Below are 13,489 nucleotides of genomic sequence, written 5' to 3' on the forward strand. Positions count from 1 at the left end.
CTTACTAAGTACTCATTTTGTGTCAGGTACTGAGCTAAATGATTTACAAGTATTGTATCATCATTCTCATACCCCTACATGGTAGGTGGCATTATCCACACTTTATCAGATGAAGAGACTAGTGCCTGGAGAGGTCAAGGAACTTGCCTAAGATTAGACAGCCTGGAGGAGCTGGAGTAATGTGTGCTCATTATTAGATATTTAAACAATAGAAAAATATTATAAAGGACGGTAAGCTCCATGAGGGCAGGGATCTTTTTTTTGTTTGTTGATGTATCCCAAGTGCTAGAACAGTACCTGGAACATAGGTGCTCAATAAATATTTTTTCAGTGAATGAATTTGTTGAATGCTAGTCCATAAAGAGAAATACTTAATAGTTTGGTGTCTGTTTTTCTGGACTTTACAAATATATACTATATGTTTTTTTTTAATTTTATTTTTTTGAATAGGCAATACATGATCCATAAATCAAAATACTATAAAAAGGTATACAGTGAAAAGAAGTGCTCCCACCCCTGCCCCCATTCCCCCCTACCTCAGGTAATCACTTTTATTAGTTTCTGGTGTTTCCTTCTAGGGTTTCTTTGTGCAAAAACACATGTATTATTTCCCTTGTTTCTTACACAAAAACCATATTGTGTACTGTTCTGGACCTTGCTTTTTTACTTACAGTATATGATTTTTTAAACATGCATATGATCATAGTGGACAATAATGCTTTGTAACCTACTTTTTTTTTCTCTTGGCAAAAATGTATTGCAGATATCTATCCTTGTTGATACCTGCAGTTTTACTTAAGAAACATGTCTTTTAAGTTATTTGATTAAAGAGACCTGTAGACTGGTAGAAGTCCCAAACTTACATTTGGGAAGGGTTAGCTAACGTATTAAACAAGAAAATGTTGTGAGGCGTAACTCTTTAAAAGCAGAATTCAGTTGTTATGATTGACCATTAAGCTGAAGAGTCAACTGAAAAGCAGAAGCAATGAGTATCAAGTTGACCAGCTGTTTTCTCAAATCAATAGCTTTCTCCTTATGTACTAGCAATACTAATATCTTGGTTAAAAGATCCTAGTCTCTATAACAACAAAAAACCTAAAATATCTAGGAATTAGAGATGTCAGGATCTATATGAAGAAAATCATAGAACTTTGTTGAAGAATGTAATTTTTTTTAAAAAAAAAAAAGATTGATTAAATACAGTCATACCCACTTTATGTCCTAGACGATTTTTTCTTTGTATTTTTATAATTTGGTGAACATTAGTGATGAGTGGTTGGGTCCAGTTTTTTTTACTGATATATAATGATATGTTAAGCATCCTTTTGGTTATTTTCTTGTTTCTATAGAATTTTCTAAAGAGAGACTCTTTGGAGTGGAATTTATGGATCTTAAAAGTATCAATGTCTTCAAGACTTTTGATGCATGAAAAGCCCTTTAAGAGATTGTACATAGAAATTTGAACAATGGTTTATTCTTACTACTTTGAAATATTCTCAGTTTAATTAAAAATAGCCATGTAATTGGTATTTTTGTATAATAGATTTTTTCAAAGATTGACATAGGGAAAGATAAGGAGCACTGTATGCTGATTCTTAATGGAAAAGAGAATGTCTTTTTTTGACTATTAGTTGACTGCTCTAAGAAGAGAACCCTAGTATTAGAGTTCAGTGGATTGTAAAATTCTGGAGTAGTGTCAGGTCAGAAGCATTGAAAGGTTGTTGCTAAAGATAGAAAGCAAACCCCAAAACAAGAGCCCACAAACAAATGGGGGGGTTTTGGGCAGAGAACAATTGACATTGTAAGTGCAGTTTTAGTTTTCTTTTTTTCCTCACAACAAAGCCAACTGTTCCCTGGTTTATTCAAGGAAAAGTGTTGTGTTGTATCAGCTAGAGTCTTGCTTTTGCTTATTGAGGTGTAACCACATAGGTGAAAGATGTTGATTGCGTTTTCTCATGCCGCATATTTATCAAACATCATTATTTGGATTGGGATTCTAGAAGGAAATTTCAGTTTGTACCATTTAGGATTTTGCTGTCTGGTTCTAACCCTTTAGGGACATTCAATACACTTCACTTTCAAAGAATATGTTACTTAATAATTCTAGATCCTGGAATTGGATAGCTGTCAAATCCTACTCATAGTCCTACATTGTGAAATTAGCAAAAAGATACAGTTAAGTACTTGATCTCAATTTGGTCTTCTCAGCTGGATAAACATTTTCTCCAGCCATTTGGTTTTCATCTGCCTCATGTTATAAGGAAGGATAATAATCATTTAAGGTGATTATTGCTTCTAGGTTAATCAAGAAACTAAGGAATACTTCTTTAGGGCCATTGCTGGAGGTTTTTGGAATATGGTCTAGCTTCGGATGAGGAGTCAGTCAGATTGATAAAATATATCTGATGCCGCTCCTCTAAATAAATAGCTTTTGCTGATAAAGTAGTAAGCTTTTAAAATATTATGAAAAAATTCTAAGTTAGAGATACTTACACTATAGTTGATTTTAGGTGTTGTTATATTACTTAAAAGATTTTTTCCTGGAAATAGAAGCTTATAAGATTTTAAAATATGTTTAATTTTCTATATAGCTCCACCAAGTATGTTGGTGAAGGATGAATATGTTCATGACTTTGAGGGACAGCCATCGTTGTCTACTGAAGGGCATTCAATTCAAACCATCCAGCATCCACCAAGTAATCGTGCATCAACGGAGACATACAGCACACCAGCTCTGTTAGCTCCATCTGAGTCTAATGCTACCAGCACCACCAACTTTCCCAACATTCCTGTGGCTTCCACAAGTGAGTTGTAGAATCAGATGTAGTCAGCAAGTTGAATTTCCTTGACCATTGAATATTTATATGTAGTCACTTGGAGGAAAACTCCAAGTAAGTAAAAATTAAAAGTACTATGGTATCTTCATAAGTAAACAAATATTAAATAGGTTTTTGGGTTGGTCCTAGAAAAAATGGTGTCTGTAGTTTATTTAAACGTTTTTATGTTGATGTAGAGTCACTTGGAATTTAAGTAATGACTTTGGTTATAATGCTGATTTAAATTAATAGTCTAATTTGTACTTTATCTGCTATTACATGCAGAAATAAGAAGCCTCTTGAGCTTTCAGATACATTTTAGAAAAATATTTAAGTAGGTAGCAAGTAGTTTTGAACCAAGATGTTTATAAAAATCTGTGTTAATGGAATTGCACACTTTTCTTTAATCAGTATTTTTATTTTGCTTTATCTGGCAGAATATTAGTTTATAATAGTCATCTCAGTCTCCCATTGGGCAAACTTAGAAAAAGGGATCTTGACAAACTTGTTTATAACATATCTCTCAAGATAGGTGTTAAATATTTTAGTCAATTTCTAAATAAAACTAAATTCTACATATTTAACTCGATTTTTTAAACAAGAAGTCTATTTCAAAAAGGTTCTTCCCATGATAGAGGTGCCACCTTCTCTGGCACGTCATGGAGGCAGAAGTCTGTTTGGTTCACCTTCTCTTGGGGCCTGATCAAGGCAATAATGACCTAGTTCTGTTAATACTGCTGTTTATTTTCACAGTCACCAAAGGTTGGACAGTTTGCTGCTTGGCAAGTGGAGTAGCTTTTTTTTTAATTAATCACAGAGCAGAATCTTGGCATGTGTATGGTGTTATTTGCATCTGGTTGCTAAGGACATTGTGTCTAAGTCCACATCAGCAGTAGATTGTTGATAGATCGGGACTGATACTTTGTTAGCTGCTACCAAAGGGAGCATTATTCTGCTTACTTTAATATCAGGTCACATTCAACATAGAAATTTGATCTTTGGAATAAATGGAGGACTGATTTCTATAATTGAGTTTTCAAGCAAAGTATACCAAATTTCCCCTTCTTTAATTCATTTTACCTCTTCAAAGCAGTATCTTTTGGATTTGCTGCATGAGATCACAGTCTCACCATAGACAGCATATTCTAAGTGGGTCATATAGGTTAAGCACATACTTTAGAACCTGACCTGTAACCACTTGATGCTTCTGTTATCTGTCTACTCTTTATTTACCAATTTGGGAATATAGTTGACAAACAGAGTGGGTAGTGATGGAGAGTAAAAGAAGGTACATTACAGCCTTTTGAGCATAGATTAGTGCTAGAGCACAGCCACTTACCTCTGTTGATTTTATCTGGAGATTGAATTTGCATGCCTTTGTTGGTGATTGCTAAAGTGACTTCAATCATTTTAACTGTTCTCTTCCCTGGGGCCAAGTCCTATTGAAGACCGGAAAAAGTGATATAAATGAAATGCAGATAATTTTGTCTTGGTATTTTTGAATCTGTTTTTACTGTTGAGTAGTAATCTGTAGATTTTAGAATTTGTGGCAAAATGTTCCCTTAGATCTCAAAAAGTCTGTTGATAGAATCAAAAGAAAGAAAAGAAATTGAACTAAAATAGGGGAATTAGAAGACTATTTTCCAAGAACTGATTTAGTTGTATTGTTTAATTTTATCTTATGTACTTGGAGTTGTGTAATGGAAACACTCAGTCCAGATAACTACAGTGGGCTACTTTACAGTTTATGTTCATTTGGCACCTGAATATCTTCAGGGTCTCTTTCTAAATCTCTATAAACTACAATAGTTTAATTCCTCCTGTATAGTGACAGTTTTTGTAAGTTAGCTAAGAGTATATAGCATGTACAGTTGTTAAAAGCAAGAGTAAAGATATAATTAACCTTTAAAGATAACTTGCAAAAATTTTTTTTGAATGAGTAGGAAGGGAGGTTTCTAAAAACATCTTTAAAAATAAATAATTTGGGGAATATTGAAATAATCTCTTTAGCTTTTAAGTTTACAATCTTAGCCTTAAGAAAATGTGATTTGTAGAGAGGAGAAAAATGTTCCTTTTCCTTGATACTTTGAGCAATGCTGTCATTTACTCTTCTATCTGATTATACTCCTATTTAGATGACAAAAGATTGAGGTGAATTCAGTGACAAATAACAATTATGAAATTTCAGTGCTTTCCAAATGAGGTAAACAATTGACTTAATTAATGCTTGCTTAAAGAAATCAAGCTTTTTCCACTAAAAAAAGCCTTAAAAATGTAGGTCAGGTAGCAAAAAGGTAGCAATATCGTAGAATGTTTTGAATAGAATAGAAGCCAGAGGAAGCTTAGTCCTCCTGGTATATTGCGTATAGAGAAGGCAACTAATTTCCTGTAAATTCAGGAATATGTTAGTGTTCTTGGAAAGAAGTGATTCTTGGTTTTTAAAAGTACATGAAAGAATTTCAAAGTAGACTGATGGTTTCTTTCTTTTTTTTTTTTTTAACTAGCAAATGCTATATTGATTGGACAGTGGAGTTGGACCTTTTTTTAACTTCTTCACCTAACCCATCACATTTCATTTAAAATATTTGCCTGCTCTGCTTTTCTTTTATCAAACCCTAGCATTCTGCCATTACCAGTACTGGTGCTGATAATGAAGTTTGCGGTTTTCAACATTTTCTTGAGCCTGGACTTTTGGGGTCCTAATCAGAGAGGTCCACAACTGAATGGAGTTTAGTGGCCAGGAGTGAGCTGATGTGCTTCTGAAGAAGTTATTATGATAGGCTAGACGTACAGTGGGATTTTGCTGGTGTTTGAAGAATATTTGTGAAGAAATATTACTAAAACTAGCTAGAAATTATGTAAGCTAGAATAATTTTGAACTTCTTCAAATTAAGATTTGCCTTTATAGATGACTTTAGGGCTTTTTATTTGATAAGCCATGGATGAGTTCCACTTTTTGTCCATCTTTATAGTTGTGACTATCAGATATAATTAGTCCTTCATTTACTGTATAAAACCATAGGATTGCATCTATAAATGTACCATATTAATGTCTTCTTGTTCCTCTAGGTCAGCCAGCCAGTATACTGGCAGGCAGCCATAGTGAAGGATTGTTGCAGATAGCTTCAGGGCCTCAGCCAGGACAGCAGCAGAATGGATTTACTGGTCAGCCAGCTACTTACCATCATAGTATGTACATGCTTTTAAAAATCTTTTAAGTAGTTGAGAAAAACTAGGCAGACTTCATAAAAGCAAATTAATCCATGTGGGCCTTAATTTTTAGACAGCACTACCACCTGGACTGGAAGTAGAACCGCACCATACACACCTAATTTGCCTCACCACCAAAACGGCCATCTTCAGCACCACCCGCCTATGCCGCCCCATCCCGGACATTACTGTAAGCTCTTGTTTTTGTCGTAAGAGCCTTTTCTTTTTGAGGACTTTGTTTTCTTTCTGTTTTTTAAAAAATGTTTTTACATCTTTTATTCATCTTGCAATTTAGTTTGATTAAATGATTAGTATCTTTTGTAAACTGTTATTTATTTTTGTAGGTTATCATACCTTTGTTTTAAAGGAGTGATGTTTACTAAATACATTTATTTCTTTGTTGCTGGTGTTTCATTAACATCACATTGATTTCCATTCATTTGTTTGCTTTGTATATGTTCTTAGATCTCATGTGTAGCTGTACGTGTTCACCCTAAGTGGATTGAAACCCCTTGAGTGTCAAGATCTCAAGGGTTCCCTCACAATAGTATTTAGCATACTGTAGACACTCAGATGTTGAATCTTATCATTACTCTGTGCAGGCTTGATTGGGAAGAATACCCTACTGATAACTATAGCTTGTAGTTTTAGGCAGAATAGGAGCATTGTTCATTTGGCTTAGTAAAATCAAGAATATAAATCTCTTGTATATATTAAATCCTTTTTCCTCCATTATAAATAAACCGTTTGTATGTGTTAAATCCCTTTTCCTCCATTATAATATAAATAGTACCAAAGAAAACTTGGAAAATACAGAAAAATGTAAATACGAAAATAAAAATTACCCAGAATCCTACTATCCAGAGATATCCACTTTTAATATTTTGTCATATTTTTCCTTCCAGTCATGTAAATGGGTATATATAAATTTGGCGGGGAGGGAGCGGATCATACTGTGTATATATTGTTGTATCCTGCCTTTTTTCAGTTATGTTACTATTTTTCCATGTCTTAAGAGAATATAATTTTTAATGGCTGCCTGGGCCTGCATAGTGGTTAGGGGTGCTGAGTTTGGACCCTTCACTGGCTGTGTGACCATTAGCAAGTTATTTAACCTCCCTAAGCCTTAAGGGTAATAGTAGTATCTCCCTCAAGGGATGTTGTCAGAAGTAAATGTAATAATTCATGTGAGATATGTAGCACAATGTCTTAACACGTGATAATCTCTCAGTTATGTTAGCTACTGTTCCATTATGTAAATAACCTTAATTTAATAAACGATAAGCACTTGTTTATAGAATGGACCTATTTGAATTACTATTATATATTGCATTATAGATTATACTGTAATACATGAATAATTCATTTATAATTTACATTATATTTTGCACATACACTTATTGTAAATTGCTTAACAGCAGTTGGCACATAGCACTAAAATGTTAGCTATTAAATACTCACAAAAGTAATTCAAGAATATTTGCTTATTATAAAGTAATCTAAGCTAAGCTTTTAAGTTCTTAGACATTGCCTAAGCTTAATCTAAACAACTCCTAAGGTATGATAGTTATATTTAAGTAAAGTTGATTAAAAGTTTTAGCATTGGAAAACTTAATAAATGAAAATGGGATTTTTATTGTCTTGTCTTTAGGGCCAGTTCACAATGAGCTTGCATTCCAGCCTCCCATTTCCAATCATCCTGGTAAGTGTATTTAAAATTGATTCCCTGTATTTAGATTTTCCTTATGGTAATTGAAATATACACACACAGGTTTTAATATACTTATAGAGTAACATAACTTTTCACATAACAACAGTACTCATTATGGCATGAGTTAACAGTTTACAAGTAGCTGATATAGTCATGCATAAACTGTCTATATTTGATTCTTTTTAACTATTTCTGGAAGAAAAGACAAGAACTATGTTTTTAGCTAAAATATAAAGTACCAAAATACTGGTTTTAGCATTGAATACATAAATACGCAGCAGATGAAAATGAGGTTTCAAAATAGAGCAGCTGTAAAACTAGCTTAAAAAGCTAGGGAGGAATCTGAAGTAGATGCTGAAAAGAAAAATAGTTCACTGTATCTGTCTTAGAAGATAAGGTAGATTCAGGAATCTCTGGTTTACCAGAATTTGGAAACAGCTTGATTCAATTATGTTCAAATGAGTAAATGGCTAAGTAGATTTCCCTCAATTCAGAGTTTGAATATAAGTTTTTAAACTATAAAAGCAATGAAACGGAAACTTTGGAAATAAAAGAAAATATCAGAGGCTTGTTAACATAAACATAGGATTTTGATTTTTCCTCCCCTGCAACCCTTCATATCTGTTTTTCTTAGCTTAAAAAGATGCAAGTATGCAATTTCAACTCATCACCTTAATTTTTTCTCCTAATTAAAAAAAATGTTTTATTATGAAGAATTTCAAACATACACCAACACCAGAATAGTATAGGAAATCCCCCCATTGTAATCATCCCTTAGTTTCAGCTCTTATCAACTAATGGCCAATCCTTTTTCATTCATACCCTCACCTACTTTTCATTCATTCCCTCAACTATTATTTTGAAGGAAATCTTATATAATCTTTTTATATGTAAATATTTCAGTATATGTTTGCAACAAAGATTTTTTAAAAATATGACTACAATAACCGTAATGATCAGTTTAAAGGATAATTTATAGTTCCTCAAATAGATCTACATAATTTTCTTTAACAGTGTTCTGTTATTTATTATTTATGGTGGTTCCAGTTTTCTTCTGGCTGTTAAAAAAAACCATCGAAGGTAAAAACTTTATGCTTATAACTCATCTCATATTTCAGTTTAAGAGATTTAAAGAATTTCTGGATCGAAAGGCCAAATTGCATTACAGTGATCACATCAAAGTATGAGAACCATTTTATCATGCTCATGAGCAATGGATGTGATAGTTTAATAAACTTTTTGCTGATTTCGGAGACAAATAATATTTGTTTTGTTTAGGAGAAAAATGCTGCTGGTGGGACAGAAACATTTTTTAACCATACATATTTACTAGTTAAATTATCCTCTTGGGTGGATTTTCTATATATTATTTGTGTATTTGTTGTGGTTTTAAGCATTTTTTTTGTGGGTGAAGGGGTCTTGCCTTTTTATAAACATTTTTATTGAGAAACGTAATATACAGAAAAGTACATAAAACAAGTATGCATACGGTCTAGTGAATAACATTAAAGCCAGCACCTGAGTAACCACCCAGATTGAGAACTAAAACATTACGGCACCTGCAGAAACCTTCCTACCCCATGCGTTTTGTCTAAGTCAAAAACTTTTCCTCTCCTTCTCCTAGAGATAACCACTATCTTGCTTTTTAAGGATATTATTTTTTTGCTCTTCGAAAGTGATAAATACATCCGTAAACAATTTAGTTCAGTAGTTTGGTATTACTTCTTTTTGAAATTATATAAATGAAATAATTAAATCAGAATCTTAATTTGTGTGTGTGAATAAATACATTGTGATAAGAGAGGAAAATCTAGGGTCTTAAGAATGAGAATTTTTGCTGCCTTTGGGGCAGCATCCTTGAGAGTCAGTAGTGACCCCTGGCAACTTGGCGGAGTGGGGTGTCTCACGTTTCTATGGCTTAGTGGAAGGTGGTCTGCAGGAGTGAGGGTAATCAGGGCTCTGAAGAGACATCTATCCTGGATGGAATGATGGAGTGGGGTTGGGAGCAGAGGCATTTAGCTAGTTATTTGGACTCAATTTTGGTTTCAGCAACTGCTTTTGTCCTCTTGATAGATTTACTTTATTCTCTTCATGGTAGAACTAATGTTGAGGCCTAACAGCTCCTGGTGGTTAGGGAATAGTATTAACTAGTTATGAGGATATGCATCTGTAGCACCCTGCATTGGCATTAAAGCCTCTGTCTTTGAGTAGAATGGGAAGTGACTTAATGGTGAGGATGATCCTGAAAGGTCTCTATCCACGTGGTTGTAGGAGGGGATTGGGTCTGCGCATACACCTTTAATGGAGTCAGCTGGTTGGAACCCAGATGGCTGTGAACACTAATGGGCCTCAGAGAAGTTTTACCTCAAAACTGTTTTTCATTTGTCGTCTTGTACTGTTAGAAGAATATTCTAACTGGTCTCCCTGTTGGGAGAGCTTCCAGTCATAGTGGCCTCCTTTCCACCATATAATCTCTACTACTACTCACTATTTCTTTTAAAATTTGAATCTAGTTATGTTATTTCTCTGGTGAAGAATTGCACTGATTCCCCTTCTCATTGCTTGGCCATACGATAAAGTCCAAATTCCTTAGCTGGGCAGAAAGGAGTCTCTGATCCTGGTCCCTGCGTACTTCTCTAGCCTCATGTCTTTACGCTTTAACCATCCGGAATTGCTTACCCAAGCTTGCTCGGTTGTATCATCTCTCTGTGCTTTTTTTGCACATGCTATTCTCTGCCTGATGTGTCTTATACTCTATATTAGTTATCTGTTGTTCTGCAACAAATTACTGTCAAAACTTAGCAGGCTAAAACAGCAGTAACAGTTGATTAACTTGCTTTCTGTGGGTCAGGGATCTGGGAGTGGCTTAGCTGATTTGCTCTGGCTCAGAGTCTCCTGAGGTTGCAGTCAAGTTGTTGGCTTCGGCTGCCATCATCTGAAGGCTTTTCTGGGGCTGAAGGATTCACTTTCAGAGTAGTTTACCCACATACCTGGCAAGTTAGTGTTACTGTTGGCAGGCAACTTCTTTTAGCGTGGACCTTTCTGTAGAGCTTCTCGGGTATCTTTACATGACAGCTAGCTTCCTCCAGAGTGAGTGGTCAAGAGAAAGCAAGACAGACCCTCGGGGTCTTTTAAGACTTAGCCTCAAAAATCGCATATCAGTTCTGTGAGATCTTTTTTGTGGGGAGGGCATTATCCAAGGATAGTGGGTATCAGGATATCAGGAGGTGAGAATCATTGGGGGCCGTCTTGATGCCCATACCACATACCCCTACCGTCCTAAATGTGGCAGACTCTTTTAAGATCCAGCTCGAATGCCGCTGTTGGGCAGCCTTTCCTAATCCCTTGTGTCCTCTGCTGTCTAGTACTTTCTAATCCTACTAAATTACAGTTGTTAGTTTATATATCTGCTATCCTTGTTTCATGAAATAGAGAAGACATCAAAGTAAAAATATTTGTATTAGGTGTATGGTTACATGCAGCCCTTTAAGGTCTGATTAAGAAATGCTAAAATAGTCTACCACAGACTTAGGACCATTTAGACAGGAAATATGCATATACTTCTGACTATGTAAAATATTTTTAATAATTAAAAATGTTCAATAATATATGGTGAATCTATTTTGAGAAATTACTTTTGAAGATAGTTGCATAAATGGTTTAGGAGACATAGGTAATATAAGTTGTAGAAAATGAAAATAATTATTGGTCATTACCTTAGTGTTAAAGATTTCAGACAGGCCATATACTTGGTGATATCTATGCTTTGACTGTGATAACTAAGTTGAAAAAATATTTTTGGAAAAGATTAATCATTTCATTTCTTTTTTATGGACTAGCTCTGCTTTTGCCTTTTCTTAAAGCTGAGATATATTCATTAAGTTAAATATTGATTGCATAGTAAAATGAAGAGCTTCCTCAGTGTCTTCGAGGTGGTTTTGATAATTCACAAATGGATTAAAAATCTGCAAGTTTCCAAATTCAGATTGTGTTCTGGTACTTTGGAACTCTTCACCATTCAAGAGAATACCTTTATGTGTTCATAAAAGATTCTCATTGGGCATCTCATTCAGATCTAAATAATAAAAGGAATAATTCACAATGCATCTCTTAGGAGCTTTAACCAAATTTTAACTTTTTCTTGAATGACTATTTTAGAAATTGAAGATAGTGCTTTAGAGACTTACATTTCCCATTATAATTGAACAACATTTACTTGATAAAACTGTGCTTTATAATACATTTCTTCATTACAAAAAATATTTAGCTAAGTTCTTATATTGTGAAAAAAAAAATTTCATGTTGGTAACTCAGTCTTTTAAAACCTTTTCTCTAGCCAGTGATGAGCAGCCCATAGGCTTCATGAGACCGGCTCAACTTCACTAATATAGCAACAAGAAACTAAAAATATCAACGTCAGCAAGCACATAACAATCCCACTCCCTTTCAAATGAGTTGGGGCTTTAAGAAAGCTCTCTCTGAACTGAATAATTCTGTCCTACTGTTGATGCTAGTTTTGAAAAGCTGCAGGCTTGTCACTATTATATGGCATTTGGGCCTTGGAGCAAAAGAGCGGGGAGAGATCCAGAAAGGCTTAATGAGTGTTTCCTATTCCCTTCTCCTTTTTTGAAAAATGAGAATGTTCCCTCTTGGCTCTTTAGCAAATTTGAAGGAATAGAAAAGTTTTTCACGTGGTGTTTTGTATCCCAACACTGCCAAGGTCTCTGGAACCCACTTAGATTACCTCTAGCCCTCTCTGTCCTCACAGATAGTATCCCCCTTCCTCCTACTTTTTTAGGCCTTAATAATCTCTTAATAGGTGGTCCTTTTTCATCCGTGGTCTGTGGTGCAACTCTGATGCCAGTTTCTTTTTATCCTCAAGTCTCTTAAAACTCTTCTTCCCAATACTAGCAGATCAACTCCTATTAAACCTGTTCAGAGATGCAGCTTTATATAACCATCATTATTGTATGTTGTCTGAAATATTAGGCAAACAAACAAACAAAACAAACCCTTTGGTGACTGGGAAATGATAAAATAAGGTTTAAGTGCAGTTGCAGATGATGCAATTCATGATGATAAAAGTATATTTTTCTTATTTAAGCATGGAGATTATACAACTCAAACAAACAAAACAAACCCTTTGGTGACTGGGAAATGATAAAATAAGGTTTAAGTGCAGTTGCAGATGATGCAATTCATGATGATAAAAGTATATTTTTCTTATTTAAGCATGGAGATTATACAACTCCTGTTTTTACCCCTGAATTGACTCTCATGAAGAAAGTTTGCTTGCTGTGGAACTTTACTTCTGGATAGTGTTCTTCAGTATGAACTAGGAAGTACATGTACTGGGGCCTCATTTTTTTACTCAGCATTGTAAACATTCATGACTTCGGGCCATTGTTTGTGACAAAATTTACTGTTTGGACTGGTTGATTAAAGACCACTTTTAAGTTCTATTACTGTTTTTTGCTGCCAAAACATTGGATAATTGTTTTCTTGTCTTAGACAACCTCTTTAGTTTTAGCTTCAACCAGTATACCTGACAGTTATGTTTGCTAGAGCTTCTTATCCATAGCATAATGTGATGTCTTTAATAAAGAATTTCAGTATAAAAAATAACTCCATAAATAAGACTGGGTTTTTAAGAAGACACTTTAGTATATCACTAGTTTTCATGTTCTAATGATAATCAAAAACATTTAAGGAATGTTTGTATTCATGATTAGTTGATTTGATCTGTGTGGCA

At 34.4% G+C, this 13,489-nt stretch overlaps 1 protein-coding gene across 2 annotated transcripts in view; it reads left to right on the forward strand.

The window, feature by feature from the left end:
- SMAD4 (SMAD family member 4) overlaps positions 1 to 13,489 on the forward strand; it is a 61,013-nt gene that overhangs the window by 18,960 nt on the left and 28,564 nt on the right. Inside the window, exons 5-8 of one of the 2 annotated variants that reach the window (XM_058557152.1) lie at positions 2,592 to 2,804; positions 5,886 to 6,005; positions 6,100 to 6,216; positions 7,678 to 7,728. In XM_058557152.1, coding sequence (XP_058413135.1) covers positions 2,592 to 2,804; positions 5,886 to 6,005; positions 6,100 to 6,216; positions 7,678 to 7,728 — 501 coding nt within the window. The remainder of the gene's footprint in view (positions 1 to 2,591; positions 2,805 to 5,885; positions 6,006 to 6,099; positions 6,217 to 7,677; positions 7,729 to 13,489) is intronic. The other variant, XM_058557153.1, reaches the window with a different exon arrangement.

Source organism: Diceros bicornis, chromosome 16 (assembly GCF_020826845.1).
Source record: "Diceros bicornis minor isolate mBicDic1 chromosome 16, mDicBic1.mat.cur, whole genome shotgun sequence".
NCBI lineage: Eukaryota > Metazoa > Chordata > Mammalia > Perissodactyla > Rhinocerotidae > Diceros > Diceros bicornis.